The sequence below is a fragment of the Denticeps clupeoides genome, chromosome 2, assembly GCF_900700375.1.
Source record: "Denticeps clupeoides chromosome 2, fDenClu1.1, whole genome shotgun sequence".
Taxonomy (NCBI): Eukaryota; Metazoa; Chordata; class Actinopteri; order Clupeiformes; family Denticipitidae; genus Denticeps; species Denticeps clupeoides.
In genome coordinates this window covers 37,559,514-37,575,270 of record NC_041708.1, presented here as the reverse complement: position 1 = coordinate 37,575,270, position 15,757 = coordinate 37,559,514, and the positions used below count along the sequence as shown (strand labels likewise).

The 15,757-nt window shown below is 52.1% G+C and overlaps 1 protein-coding gene across 1 annotated transcript; it reads left to right on the top strand.

Annotated features, from left to right (window-relative positions):
• The first annotated feature begins 3,692 nt into the window (after positions 1-3,692).
• On the top strand, positions 3,693-8,375 carry klf6a (Kruppel like factor 6a). The gene is made up of 4 exons (XM_028970358.1): positions 3,693-4,015; positions 4,693-5,293; positions 5,671-5,794; positions 6,027-8,375. Exons 1-4 carry the CDS (start codon positions 3,914-3,916, stop codon positions 6,076-6,078), a joined length of 879 nt encoding a protein of 292 aa, XP_028826191.1. The 5' UTR covers positions 3,693-3,913; the 3' UTR covers positions 6,079-8,375.
• The last annotated feature ends 7,382 nt before the right edge of the window (positions 8,376-15,757 follow it).

Sequence of the window (15,757 nt, the reverse complement as noted above, 5' to 3'; positions counted from 1 at the left end):
AGTGTCCATCGTCTCTTAAATATATGGCCTCTATCTGAGAAAACTGAATTGGTTTCTGAACTCATTACGGAAAACTTTTACGACCTTCTTTAGGCCTCACTGAAACTTAAACTCATTCTTCAATTCAAATTTCAAATTCAAACTTTATTTGTCACATGCAGTGAAATGCTTTAGCGACTGCTACAGACCACAGTATTGCAAATGTTGCAAGCATACAATGAACCAATATGCAAATATTGTAAACATAACCAAATATTACACTTTTACGTCTTTAACATAAAACATAATAATCTGTAACAGCGAGGTATGAAGTGAAAAAGTGAGAAAAAAAAAAAGAGTTTGTGCAAAAAGTGGAAGTGAACGAAGCAACGTCTAAAGAAAACGCACAAATCGGTGGCCTAGCAGCCATTTGTGACTCGATTTCAGTGTCACGCGGACACATGAGTTTGATTATGCCGATCGGTTTGAAATATGGATTGATAAAGATTGTTGGTACAGGAGCCAGATCTCCATCAGATGGTCAACTGACCATGGGCATTATCTACAGGCCCCCAGGCCCAGGTTCTGCTCTTCTAGACGATTTCTCCAATTTCCTCTCCGAAATTGAGCCGGACAGTTACAAGATGATCCTACCTGGTGACCTCCATGTGCATGCTGACAAGTTAAACCGAGATTTTTATTTCTTCCCACAACTGTGAACTTGGCCCTCATGTTCCGGCTTCGCATGATCACTAGCTCCACGTGTACAGAACCTGCTCAACATCTCCTGCCAGATTCTGCAGAAGAAGAAGACGCGGTGGCTCCAGTGGAAGATGGCCACAGACCGGCAACAAAGCGAGGACGCGGCTCCGTCTCCGCCCGAACGAGCACTTCTATCTACACGGAGCGGGAGTTCCGGCTGCACTCCCGTCTCCAGAGAAGGAGGCCCGTGCGCCGAGGCCGTAATCAGGCGCCGGGAGGGCGGTTCCCACAGCGCGGCACAACCAATACACGCCCTAAAGCACGTCAAATTATAGAGGACGAGCCCGGCGCAACAATGACCACTGAGAGCGGCGCGCTGGCGACCGTTTTGGCGCTCCCGGGTTTCGGCGCCGAAATGCGCACGTATCGTTTCGGCTTTAGGCCAGAGTCGTGTGACCTCTCCCCCCGTCCCGGAACTCGCCGGGCGTTCCTCCACGTGCCGGCGTGGCCCGGCGAAACGATCCTGATTTATGACCTGTTCAATCAGAGCGAATATCGACCCCCCCCTCCTTCCCTTCTCTCTCCCCTGCGCCCTAAATGATAGATGTGGCGCATTGATTTTCAATCAATTACTTTATTTTCATTTTATTTAAGCTCTGGAGATTGTTTTGAGGCTGCGGCGAGAGGCGATGTGTCTCTGTCAAACGTACAAAAAAAAAAAAAAGAATTATTTATTGATAATTTACAGGAAGCAAAATATTGGCTCTGCACTCGTGTGTCAGCGATAAATAACGGGGCCGCCGGATCGGGGCATGAAATCCGCGTTGGACTCTCCGAACGGTCTCACGGCTTCTTATTCCGCTAAGAAAATTCTCTACATTTACATTTACAGTATTTACCAGACGCCCTTATCCAGAGCGACTTACAGTCAGTAGTTACAGGGACAGTCCCCCCCTGGAGACACTCAGGGTTAAGTGTCTTGCTCAGGGACACGATGGTAGTAAGTGGGATTTGAACCTGGGTCTTCTGGTTCACAGGCGAGTGTGTTACCCGCTAGGCCACTACCACTCAATTCTTGGTTTCCCTGGGAGACCCGTGGCCGGGCCTGACGTTTCTGGACTTGTCTCCCCGTTCACCGATCGCACGAGTACACGCGCCTAATTAGCAGCCCCGTCCACTTCCGTGGCGAAGTGGCGGTTTCCTCTCCGGCCTCCTGCGCGCCAACGCTCGCTTGTCCAGGAAACCGGGCCGACCGGGCTCCTCTCCGTGTCCGCTGCACCGGGAGAGGCGGGGATTGGGTAACGGCGACTGGCCTGGGATCAGTCTTGGCCTGAGACGCATTCTTCGGATGCCTGGTCCCAGAGTTCCCTCTTCCCCCTCGACGCAGAGCCGCTGTCGTCCTCGGAAAAACGGAGGATGCGAGTTCGCCATTCTACGCATAGGGGTGGTAGTAGCCTAGCGGGTAATGCACTCGCCTATGAACCAGAAGACCCAGGTTCAAATCCCACTTACTACCATCGTGTCCCTGAGCAGGACACTTAACCCTGAGTGTCTCCAGGTGGGGACTGTCCCTGTAACTACTGACTGTAAGTCGCTCTGGATAAGGGTGTCTGGTAAATGCCGTAAATGTAAATGCAAGGTACCGACCAGTCGCGTGGCCGAAGAGCACCTCAGACATCGCTTTTTAGAATTTACTCCAACCAAATATCGACCGCATCGAGGAAGATGTTTAACGTAATATCAATACAGCAGATATGAAGGCTTTTTTCCCAGAATTCATTTGTTTTTGGAGAGGAGCTCGTGCTAAAAGCAGATCTCAGACCTTCTTTATTTATTGATCATCTGGGTCTCGTTACACGAGGATCTAGAAAACACCCCCTGGAGCAAGAGTGAAAACATCTGCTGCGAAACACCGAGTCACTAGAGGATTTTCAAGTAACGTCATTATTCCTACTGCAAGATATCACAGAGCCCCCAAACTGCTGAGATTCCTGTAAATGGCCGAGTCCTAAGACACCAAGCGCCATATGACCGAAAATCAGATGGTGCAAGTTCCAGCTGACAGCCACAATGGACGCTTAGTTCCCCCGGCGTTAGCTCCAGACCATCCCCGCCGCATCCCAACAATGCGGTTCTGTTCTGGAAATGTTGTTTGTCACATTGCTCTTTAGCTGGTGGGTCTGGTGAACATGGTGGGCCAGCCACTGTGTAAATTAACTCGGCGATAGGGCGTTATGTCATTCTGGGGAATCGTTACAACTGTAGTAATACCGCTAATAAACACTCGTTTCGTATCTCTAAAGCCGTAAAGCCACGAGCTTGGGGGCATTCAGAGGGACTCAAACTGGTTCTATCAACAGGATGTGAGTCAGCCTGTTGCGTGCAACAAGCGATTCTTCACCGTGGACCTTATCTGGGCCCAGTTAGAAGCTCGGATTCAGAGGAGCGGCCCAGGCGCGTCCGCTGCACCCCAAATCGGATGGAGGTGATGAGGCCTTGCGGCTCACGTACGCTGGAAGAAGTGACGAGGCACGGCTTAGTCATCCGGACCAAATCCAGAGCAGAGTTCAGCCGGGCTGCTGAGGACTTTCCACTAGCGCGATCGAGCATGAAGTTCTTCTAGACTCGGTGGTGGTCAGAGACATGTTCTGTGGACGAACCGAAGGCCCTTATTTATTATTCAAATTAAATACCAATTAAATAAAGATGCGCAAAAAATAAATAAAATGATAGACGGAGGGTAGGAGAGAAGACGATGCGTCGCGGAGCGCCGAGCAGCGACTTGCGCCACCAAACGCGGCCGAACTCAGCAGCGGCGGCGGCGGCGCACCAGCGGCGCTTATATACCGCTCTAAAAATAGCCGGCCAATGGCGGCGCGGCGCCGGGTCCCGCCCTCGGCCAATCGCGGGCGCCCGGGGGCGGGTCCTGACCGGCGATTGGGCGCGGGTGAGATCATATGCGCGGTGGGCGGCGCCGGGCGCCCATTGGCCGCCGCTTTGAAACGTCGCGCCGGCCAGGCGGGGGGAGGCCGGCTGCGAGGTTTGAATAGAGGGGGAAGTTTCCACGGGGCGCACGTCGCGCTTCGCACTTCACACCGTTCCTGCGCGGAGTCGCAGGGCTGCCGAATGCGCGCAGCCGCCGACGCGCCGACCGCGGAGAGAACCTCAGCGCCATCAGCAGTGTCACCGTCATCAGTTGTGCCCGAGTCGCCCTCCTTTCCTGGGATTTAACATGGATGTTCTACCGATGTGCAGCATTTTCCAGGAGCTGCAGATCGTGCACGACACGGGCTATTTCTCGGCGCTCCCGTCCCTGGAGGAATACTGGCAGCAGGTAAAAAAACGCGCGACAGGCGGCGACGATTCTGGACGCTTCTGCACGTGCACCACTTTTTTTACCCACTTTATTTTAATTCGTTTTTTTTTTTTTTTTTTTTTTTATTCTTCTGTTTTTTTTTTTTTTTTTTTTTGACGTGTCGTCGGTGCGCGGCGCTCGACCTGTCAAGCGGCTGTCAAAAAACCGCCAGCACCCGTTTTCATGCGACGACGCTCCGTTCATAGTCTTTATTATTATTATTATTATTATTACGCGACTTCTCGATATGGAGAAGTAAGAATAATAAATAAAAGAAATTAGCCTCTTTTTAAAAAAATTTTTATACCTGTAATAAAATGACGTACCCGTTATACGGCGTCTCCTGGTGCGCACCTACCTGCAGGCCCGTGTGGTTCTAACCCTGGCTGAGGGAGAGAGGGCCGTGGGAGGCCCCGGGTCTCCGGCCGAGGGCCCAGGGGTGGCGAGAGCTGGAGGAAGTTCTCCCAACTTCCTTAAAAGGAGTGCGGCGAGGGCCGTGAGTCACGCTGTGGAGTAAAGGGCCCTTCCTGGTCTCACTGGAGCCTTCTGCTCCCAGCATGCACGGCCTCAGCTGACCTGCATGGGTAGTAAACGCCTGCCTGGTTGTTGACGCGATTTGTTTTTGTCCTCCCCGTATGTCCCTTGGCGCGGATCAGACGTGCCTGGAGCTGGAGCGCTACCTCCAGAGCGAACCCTACGTCTCGGCGTCGGACCTGAAGTTCGAGAGCCAGGAGGACCTTTGGAGCAAACTCATCCTGGCGTGCGGGGACAAGGCCGAGTCGGGGAACGCTAAGGCCGCGCCCGCGCCGCGGGGCATCAAGGAGGAGGACAGTCGGGACAGCCACCTCTCGGAGGTCAACAGCTTGAACTCGGACGCCAGCAGCGAGGCGTCGGACAGCTCCGAGGAGCTCTCGCCCACCCACAGCTTCAGCATGAATCCGCTGGGCGCCGGCGGCGGGCCGGCGGGCGCGGGACACCTGAGCTCGTCCGTCATCAGCACGCCGCCGTCGTCGCCGGAGACGCTCCTGGAGCTGGGCCTGGGCTCGGTGTGGGCGGGCGTCCAGGCGGAGCTGCACCTGCCGGGGAAAATCCGCGGAGGGCCGTCCGCGGGCAAGGGCCCGGACAAGGCGGGCGGCCCCGGCGGCGGGGACGCCTCGCCGGACGGCAGGAGGAGGGTCCACCGCTGCCAGTTCAACGGCTGCCGCAAGGTTTACACCAAGAGCTCCCACCTGAAAGCACACCAGCGGACCCACACAGGTAAGGACGCCGGGAGATCCTGGGCCCCGGAGCCGCTTGGAGAAGTTTGGTTGTGTAACAGCCGGCCGCCGCCGGGATGTTTGTCTGGCGTGACTGAACGGGAGAAGTGTGACCTAATCAGCGCGGAATGTGCCGGGTGGGGGAGGGGTCAGGGGGCGGCGCCTTGCCGCGGGCCAAGGGATCCGTTTGGGAGGGGCAGCCCTCGGCCCTTTAACTCGGCGCGCTGCGTAAGGTCAACTGGCCCGTGGCCGCTCCTGGGCGCGGCATTCCTAACATTCCCAACATTCCGCTCCTCCGCGCCGGAATGCTGCATGCAGGCCGTGCTCGTCCCAGTGTGCACTGCTGCGCCAACCCCGCCCCTGTCTGCGCCCCTGCAGGTGAGAAGCCGTACCGGTGCTCATGGGAGGGCTGCGAGTGGCGCTTCGCGAGGAGCGACGAGCTGACGCGCCACTTCCGGAAGCACACCGGCGCCAAGCCGTTCAAATGCAGCCACTGTGACAGGTAAGCCCCGCCCCCAGCGGCGCCATCCCCCCGATGTACGTAGGGGCGGAGCTCAGGTGGTCGTCCTCGTTTGCATATCTCAGTTAACGGGAAAAAAGAAAAAACGTTTCACACTTTCACATCGTCAGCCATCTGTTTCCTAGGTAACAACTCCACATAAAGCCGGTGGCACCGGCGCCGTTGCTGCGGTAACCAGCCTCCTGACGACTTGTCTGTCCTCCGTCCCCTCCAGGTGCTTCTCCAGGTCCGACCACCTGGCCCTGCACATGAAGAGGCACATCTGAGGCGGCGGGCGGGCGAGTGAGCGAGCAGAAGATCCGGTCGTCTCCCGACCAGCCTCGTGGTTGACCTCCCCCCCCCCCCCCCCCCGCGCCGAGGAGTAAAGGGGGGCGAGCGAGAGAGAGAGAGAGAGAGAGCGTGATCCAGCCAAAGCATGCCATTTTGCACCTTTACCAGTGCCTCCAGGGGACCCTCTACCGCAAGGCGTTCCGACCAAGAGGGAGTCGAAATCACGGATGGAAGAAGATGCAAAGGACGATTATTAAAACTGGGAGGGAGAAGAAAAACAAAAAAAAGACCAAAAAAAAAAGGGAGTGAGTGACGTCTGAGCGAATGATGCATGGTGTTTTTGACGGGGACTCCTGGACGACCGGCGCGCTGGTATTTCCGGAAAAAGGAGGAAAAAAGACAAAAAAAAGAGCGAGCATGTGCGGCGACGCCTCTTCCTGAGAGGTGACAGCGGAGTGTGTGTGTGTGTGTGTGTGTGTGTGTGTGTGACAGCGACCGCCTGTCAGCAACACTGTAGGGCCCGCGGTGTCCTGCCGCATTCCGCCCCCAAGGAGGCGTCGGGCCCCGAGCGGCGCGGAGCCCGGGTTTTTTTTTTTTTTTTTTTTCTTGGTGTTTGGTGCAGCTACTCGATGTGCAATGTGTTCCGCGGGCCCGTGTTCCCGCGCCGCGACAAGCTCGTTCGTAGTCCGTCGTATAAGCTGTGTGCTTACAATCCCGCCATTAACTATAACTCCAGTATAGCAGACCGCTGTTGCATGGTTCCCACTTTTACCCCCACGTCTGTAACCCGGACTGAAAATAGGTCCCAATAAAGAGCAGCTAAATATGAACGGTTTAAATGTCCCCATGTTGTACATACAGACGATAGAAAGACGAAGACGTTCCCCCGGCCCTTCCGGAGAAACCACTATTGCTCTCGGGGGGCTCGTTTCACGCCTGGAGGACTGACTTTTTATTTCTTATTTTTTTTTTCTCTCTTTTGTTAACCTTGATGATGCACTGTTGGCCTTAATGGTGCCTTATGCGTGGGACCGTGCCCTGTGGAGCAGACGAGTGTGTCGGGGGCCCGCCGGGGCCCGCCGGGGCCGGGGGGTGGCTGGCGGAAATGCTTTATTAAGGCTCAATTTCACGTGACGCGCGCACCTTCGCCGTCTCCCCCGACCAGTTAAAGCAGGACAGGCGGAGGACAGCTTTGAAATAATTTCAGTATAGAGTATAGAGCACTTACTTCCGAATCTATTTAAAAGCATATTTTACTACCATGTAGTACGGACTTTACTTCCTGTTTTTTACGCGCGTCGGGGTAAATGGTCCCGGCCCTTCCCACTCTTGCATTAGCTAAAGTACAGGCTGTTGCATAACTCACACGGATCCCGCTGCTCGGCATTAATGTCACAGGCCGCGGCCATATTCCCTGCCAGCCGAGACGGCGCGCTTTTAAAGGACCTAAAGATTTATTGGAACGAACAAGCCCCGCCCGGCCCGGCCTGGCCCCGCCCCGCCTTGCGCCGCATTGGGATAATGGACTGGCATGGAGCAGGGCCGAGACTGCTGACTCGGGAGGGCGGCTATTGACCTGTCTGGATGGGGCGGCTTCCAGGCCCTGCGACAGCGTTCCGGAAATGCAGACAGACCAAGGCGCTCACCGCTTCCTCGCCGGAACATTTATAAATCTTTGATATGTGTGTATTTCGTTCTTCCAGGGAAGGGGACCAAAAGCTGAATAACGAGTGTAAATATCTACATAATAAATGTTGTACATAGAAAATCTGGGATTTGGGTGGGAAAGGGAGGGGGGGGGGTGTACGAAAAACGACGAAAAACGACGAGAATCACTTAGTCAATCTGTGGTGCGCTATCAGGGATAACCCAGGCTCTGTTGCTCGAGGGACATCAGACGTTACGGCAAGTTCTGACCGCGGTGAGGCCTGCTGTAAAAAAAGGCAAACGAAATTCGCGATGCGAGGGGCGATGAACAGAACGTCCTGTCTGGAGACAGCGTCCAATATCATTCAGGTGACAATCGAGCCTTAATCTAGCCTCGCGTCCGCTTGCAACTTAACCAACACTTTCTATCACTAATTCTCGCTTTTTTCTTTCTTTCACAAATTCCCTGTTGTCTAAAGAATCTTTGTAAAAAGAAAAAAGTGCAAAAAAAAAAAGATTTTTGTAAGAATTTTTTCTTTGTTTTGCTTGATAAACAAAACGACTATTATTTGAAATTGTTTTGCAAAATTGTTATATTTCTGTATGAATGTATTTTTTATTCAAATAATAAGAAGTTCTTATCAGAGTTTGTTTGCTTCGTTCTTTTTTGCTTCACTTTCTCTCTCTCTCTCTCTCTCGCACTTCATAATTAGCTTTATATTGCAGGAATTATTCTCCCGCGAGAAATTGGGCCATTTTGGCCCAGAGATTAGTTTTGGGGGGATAACACCATTACATTAGTCCTGGCAGTAATCCCGTTACAGTAACCCTCCACTGTGGATAATCTCCGAAATGACCGTCACCGGGATCTCTTTGAAGCATTTTTGCGGGAAAATGCCACGTGCATTCTGCAATTATCACAAACGGATGGAATTACTGGATAAAACATGAAAAGAGAGGGGCGCATTTTTACTAATATTATCACTCGTGGAAGCATGCTCGCCCCCCATAAACACCACGAGGAGGTTGGCGATTGGCGAATGCGACGCACCGCAAGCCCAACCCACAACCCGCATGGCGCAATTACTTAAAGTAAAACCGGAAATGCACGCATCAGAGGTGCGGGAAGGAATGCCAAGGCCTGACCCAAACGAAAGAGGCGGAGAAAGAAAGCAGGAAAAGAGGTCGGCCTTCTGATGCACGTTCCTCGACTGCAACGTGCATCGAAGCAGAAGAAATTATTTATCAGAGATGCTGATTGCCCCTGGCATTTCATTAGCATCATGTATTTATGCACTTGTTAAATAATTATTGGGTACAAATAAGATAACATGCCCTGTTGTGGGTGATTACCCCCCCCCCCCCCCCCCCCCCCCCCCCCCCCCCAAAAAAAAGGGGGGGGCATGAATTATTTAATTCTCTGGTTAAAATAACACGTCTACCCCCGAAACATTTCCTCCCTCATCCCATCCCTCTTCCCCACCAACACATCACATTTGTTTATTTCACCCAGGCCTAAAGACCCATTCTGGAACATAATTAATTTATCGCTTCCACAAACCGAGATGATGCACTGAGATGGAGGATGGAGGAGAGTAAATGTGACAAAATCAATATGGATGCAAACATACCCGGAACCATGTGGGGTCTAAAATGAACTTAAACCCCCGTCAAATCAGCGACGGAGAGGGCATCTGCTTTTGAAGCCTGAACTGCATGCTTTCCCACATCCATCTCCTGACTCCCCGAAAGCCCAGATTAAGCAGAGTCCGATAAATCACGCCGGCGGCCTTAACCCCGCGCCCGGCAGGGTGCACTCGCCCGTCATGCGGTGTTAAGACCTTTCAAGTCCTCGGGAATTCCTGAAACTGTGGATATGCCACGTCCGGACCCTATACTAGATGCAGAAATAACGTCCCCGCAATGAGCCTTAAAGGTCTTCTCACAATGTTCACGTGGTCGTGCCAAAAACGGACGTTACGGGGACATTTCGAGACATCCGAAGGACCTAAAACTCCCTCTGGGATCAATCTATCTAATGCAGGATGGTAGGAAGTCCTTCTTACCAGGACATATGTATCCCAAGACAGTCCAATTCTCTGCCTGTTTTGGACGTTATTTAAAGTGAAGTGATTGTCACATGTGATACACAGCAGCACAGCAGACGGTGCACACAGTAAAATTTGTCCTCTGCATTTAACCATCACCCGGAGTGAGCAGTGGGCGGCCATGACAGGCGCCCGGGGAGCAGTGTGTGGGGACGGTGCTTTGCTCAGTGGCACCTCAGTGGCACCTTGGTGGATCGGGATTCGAACCAGCAACCTTCTGTTTACGGGGCGGCTTCCACTAGGCCACCACCACCCCTAGGCCGCCATTTACGACGTGGAACGAGCGGGTGAATGTGCCGTATTACTGCTGTACTAAACCTTGTTGTTAGCTTGTTACTCCAGTCCCAGCCAGGTCCTGTAGCGGAGACACGCGCTGAATGAGTAACAGGCCTGGAGCCCCGAACTGGGACATCAGGTTACGCAGCTACAGCAATGCAAGTAACGTGCCTGGACGCAGCTATGCAGCCGATCTGGGATTAGCGTATGAAACGGGAACCGGAATGTAGAAGCGGTAAATCGGGATGGAGGAGGGAGGATGACGGCTCCCTCGCTCGCGCCGACTGTCAGGGATTCTGTCTCCACGTCTGCGAGTTACGTTCATTACGGCTCCGGGAGGGAAGCATCGCTGTCAGGAAACCTTAAAGGGCAACGGAGAACCGTATAGGCTTCCCGACACCGCCGCAGCATTCTGAGTCGTTACTGCCATCATCACCTGCCCAAAAATGATGAGTCTTCCTGAACAGGACCGCGCCGCCAATTAGCAAAATGCAATTAGCGCCGCGGTAAACGAGGAACGCCGAGGAACGCCGAGGATCCGTGAGCTCCTCCTCGAAACCTGGATCAATTTCACTCATGCGAAAGTGAAGTGATTGTCACACGTGAAACACAGCACACAGTGCACACAGTGAAATTTGTCCTCTGCATTTAACCCATCACCCTGAGTGAGCAGTGGGCAGCCATGACAGGCGCCCGGGGAGCAGTGTGTGGGGACGGTGCTTTGACGGGATTCGAACCGGCAACCTTCTGTTTACGGGGCCGCTTCCTTAACCACTAGGCCACCGCTGCCTCTGGCCACGCTTTCAATGCGGCAGCTTTGAAAGCGTAATGGCGTTTTTTTTTTTACAGCATTTACCAGACGCCCTTATCCAGAGCGACTTACAGTCAGTAGTTACAGGGACAGTCCCCCCCCCGGAGACACTCAGGGTTAAGTGTCTTGCTCAGGGACACGATGGTAGTAAGTGGGGTTTGTACCCGGGTCTTCTGGTTCGTAGGCGAGTGTGGTACCCGCCAGGCTACTACCACCCGCGTGATGCGGCGTTGGGCGATCTTGGCCGGCTCGTTCAGCCTGCGCCCCATGGCCGTATTTACATCGAATGCAAAGCGCCCGCGGGGTGACATCACCACCGGATTAGTCCGGAATCCCGCCGTCGCCCACGCCACGCCTCTGCAGGTTAAGCAGTCGGGCTTCCGGAGGGGGGATGGGGGAGCGGGTCGGCCCTCGGAGGTGGCCCATTACGGTTGTTATGCAAGCGATACGGGAGGAAAGCGAGCATATGGCGCCTTCATTCATATGCGGCGGACGTATAGATGAGCGGCCTCCCTGCGGTGCATTCGTTTACCCAACAGATTTCCCCGTTTTTTCCGGATATATATTACGCCAATGTTTACAGGAGTGGAGAGCATCTCCCGCTGCACCTTCCCGTGCAAACGTCTACTTATCAGGGATTTTAACGGGATCAGGCCTGTACCACGGAGGCTTGCCACGACTTTACTGGTCGAAGGCGGGGACCCCGAGCGAGGCGGGCACCTCCAACGTTGCTTTTTTTTTTTTTAATGGACGCAATTACATTGCTTAATTCCGACCGGGCCGGGGTCGCCGGGCCGGGTTGTTTAAGTGATTTCAAAGAACCAACACGTTATTTAGATGCGCGCTAATTAGCACGGCGGCGGGCTAATCGTCACATTAACCCGACACAGCTTATGACCCACAATTCCAGACAACAACTCATTTACGGGACTTTAAAGTGCTGTTTGTTTAGACTTTGTATGTTTTAAGGAAATCCAAATCACCTTAAGCCCTATATTAAAGCACGTATTAGCATTTCTATTTCATAAGCATCTACGCTTTTAATTAGTTCACTCTTCGTCTAATGAGTATGAGAATTACAAGTCAGCAAAACAGGCGGGCAGAATACTAATCCCCTCTCCCCTTTCTTCTGCTAAGCTGCTTCCACACCTGCACACCACCGGCTGGATTATTATGGTCACACAAATTAATTATGGACCCAAATACCTGGGTAAAGACATAAATATCAAAGGGAAGGGTTCTGAAGATGAGGATTTCAAAGGAACTATTTTTATTATTTCTTCCTGCTCTACGGATCCACTGCGGAACTCCATCTGTGGAGGAACGGACAAGATAAGACCATTAACACTGTTGTCTTTGATGTGACATTATTCGAGACTTTCTTGTTAAACCGCAACAGGGGCTCCACAGGAGGGGTGACACCTGAAATTGGATGTCACTTTTATTCTATTTATTTATTTATTTATTTATTTTACTGCCGCGAATTGGGAGCACGTTGGTCATTCAATTAAAGATTTTTTTTTTTAAATGAATTTATTTCAACCTTCGCTGAGACTTCAAATGGAAAAATGCAGACATAAAGGTGATCGAGTGGTTCAAAATTTTACATTTAAAAATGTTTCATAAAATCATGGTTCCTTCGCTTGATTTGGCCTGAAGTTTCTTGAATTTTCCTCAGCGATGGACCCAAAACTGTATATAAAAAGATGATGAAATTGGGGTTGGTTTTGAGCCACGTTGAAACAGTGTACTGCAGGGTGAAGGCAGCATTCTTACTGCTTATGCAAAGTGCAGGAAATTCACCCACAGAAATGAACTAAATATACAGTATGTTATGTTAGTATATAGGTTTGTTTTTATGGTGCTTCAGTTGTCGCATTTCATTTTCAGAACTTAATTTTAAACCCAAGATTTGAGCGTATAAATGAAGATTTCAGAAGCTCAATATTCCTATAATATACTGGAGTTATCAACCATAATCATAAATCAAGAAAAAGAATCACTTAGGTCATATGAATATTCATTGAAAGTAATTGAATTAATTATGTCTAATTAACGAAATTATGAAACCAAATGACCTTGGTGGCGTCCATGTTTATTAATTTTCTTCCACTTTCAGCAGTGTACGATCTAAAGACTCGGAGGTAATGGAAGGGCGGCCGGGGGTTCATAACTGGGGCCGAATGTTTCTACCCGACATGGACTCTACATCAGAGATGGACACCAAGGGCCACGGGGGCTAAAACATCTCCGTCCATGACCAGGACAGAAGCGCCCGGGTGTCCACTCTGCAGTTTTAGAAACACCACTTGGGAATGTTAAAAGGTTTCATAACCAGGGACCCACATGGACGCCTTTCTGGGAACTGAGTAACCTCCTGGTACCCCGGGGCCACTTTTGGAAGGAAACAGAGCAGAGCTATTTTGGGGAACTCAGAGGCGCAGCGAGCCGGGGACGCTTCAAGACACGGGGCCAAATCCCCGCGTTGCATCAGAAGACAGAAGTCTCGGCGCTGATTGACGCCCTGTTTACCGGCCCGGTGGGACAGTATTTTTATTTGTGTTCGGCGGGGACCTCGGGGCGGCGGAGAGTCCCGCAAAGCCGCTGTTCATCCCCCCAAACACGGACGCCGCCTGTCATTGCAGTCGAAGCAATAAAACAACAACGCGGCCGGGCCCCGTGCGATGCCGCCGCCGGCGACTCGGCTCCCCTGCGCCGTCTGTAAAGCGACACGGCGGCGGGCGGTTGCCTGGGGAGCACGTCGGCAGCCAATCGGAGCTCGGGCGAGTCCTTTTGCATGCAAACGACGTCGGGGTCAAGAGACCGGCGTGTGATTAAAGCCGCGTGTCCTTGTCATTCATGAAGCCGGCATCCTGCTCCGACCCGGCGTGTCACTTGTCATTAAACAGACGCCAAGGTGGCTCACCTGAAGCCGACAAACGCCACATGCGCCACGATTTCCTCTCATTCATCCTCGCTCATTGCTCCACTGACAGGTAGAATGGTGCTTTGGGCAAATTCACTATGTTGCGGTGCAATATGGTGCTTAAAATGGTCTTAAAATGGTCTCTGGTGTCGCTGGGCTAGCCAGCCGACGGCCGTTCCACATGTCCGGCGCGGGTGATTAGGACCCTTCAAAACGGGGCATTACTGCTGGAACCCGGTGTTTGGTGTTTTCTGTTTTATTACACCCCCCTGCAGGCATTGTGTTGAGCGTGTGCGTTTTCGCCTTCGTTCACGACCCGTGTGGAGTTACACTAGTGCACCTTGACACTATGTTACAAAATTCTTACTTTGGCCTAAATAAACCGTAGTGTACCTACGCATATGAAAATGGTTTGGAAATGTAGTGAGAAAACTATGCAAAAGGTAACATTTCAAATATTTCTTGCTTCATTTATGCTGAAGGGTTGAAGGTTTAGCAACATATTCTTTTGTTTCGCAGGGAAAAGAAATTAAAGCATCGTGCTTTGCGGCTGGGAGGCTGCACCGTGACTCTGAGAAGTGACGTCCCTGCCATTTACTTATTTTTTTATTTTTGGACCTAAGCATGCAAGTGCAGTGGCCCTTTGATTTATTCATTTATTTACTCTTATTTAGTCTTATGCATAACAAAATCCACACATCTCACCCCCGGGTCTGGCCGTTTGGGGACCGGTTTGGATTGAAGGGCACGCTGAGGTGACCCCGAGGTGAATTTCCCACACCAACGGGCCATTAGCATGCAGCAGAGTTCTCATGATGCTTGGCGCAGATTGTTACCCAGCTGGCTCCGTATGTGGCTGTGCATACTTCACATTCCTCCCCCCTGGTTTCCAACAAGGCTGGATTGATACGGTTTCTCGTGTGGGTACGACGCGCGCCAGAGAGTTTCCGTTCTTCCCTTCCATGCACTTCCCATGGAGGTTCATTCCAGTTCACACATGGTCTACATCCTCCCCGCTGGTTTATGTTGATTCTTGGTTTATGTTTCCTCACTTATGTGCGTGCTTTGCAGATTCTATATTCATCCGTCCTTCCCGCCCCTACATGCCCGGTTCCCATGCTCGGACCATTTGCATTTGCATATTTTGCCCCTGTGCATGAGAGTGTGGTTGCGTGGGCGGATGCTTGTCGGGGCCCGGGGGGGGGCGGAGTTAGTTCTCACATCGAGGACTGAACAGTGTCTCGTAATTGTTCGGCTCTGCACATTATTAACACCCACTTGCTGTGAATGCGGCCTCCAGTATGTAGGCCGACAAATTAGGTGCTTATCATCCGGAGCTGGTGGCTCCAAATTAATGCATTCGGACTCCTGACCTTCAAATATTTGGCCACCCATGTCCAATATGTGCAAGCAGAGGCCAAAGGGGACCAAAGACGTGCTTTCTTGCTCTTTCTGGCTTGTTAAGAGACTGCAGTGATGGTGAGACACCTTCTAGGGCAGCAGGGTGGGTCTTTCCGCCTAACGGAGCAACAAAAAAGCTGTTTTGAACCAGAATTATGCCGATCCATCTGCTTACCTCCTTTCGTGATCCATTGTTGGCGCCTTCGTGGTTTTCATTTCTGTTAGTCATGGCAGAGGCGGCATGGAAGCCGGGCGCCAGCCCCGTCCACACACAGGAGCGGTGCTTTCCACCGCCGCCGCCGAGGTCAGGAGGAGACCACGCCAGCGGGGGCAGCGGTCCGGCTTTTAAATGTCAGATGGGATTTTCGCGCGGAAGCGGGGGATGAGCCGACGGGGAAACGTTGCTTCCCTGCCACAGGATTCCACTGAACAGGTCTTTTGGAAGATTGTCCAACGTGTGGTCTTCAAGGCCACAGGAGTGCTTTCCATAATTAAATGAGCTCTAA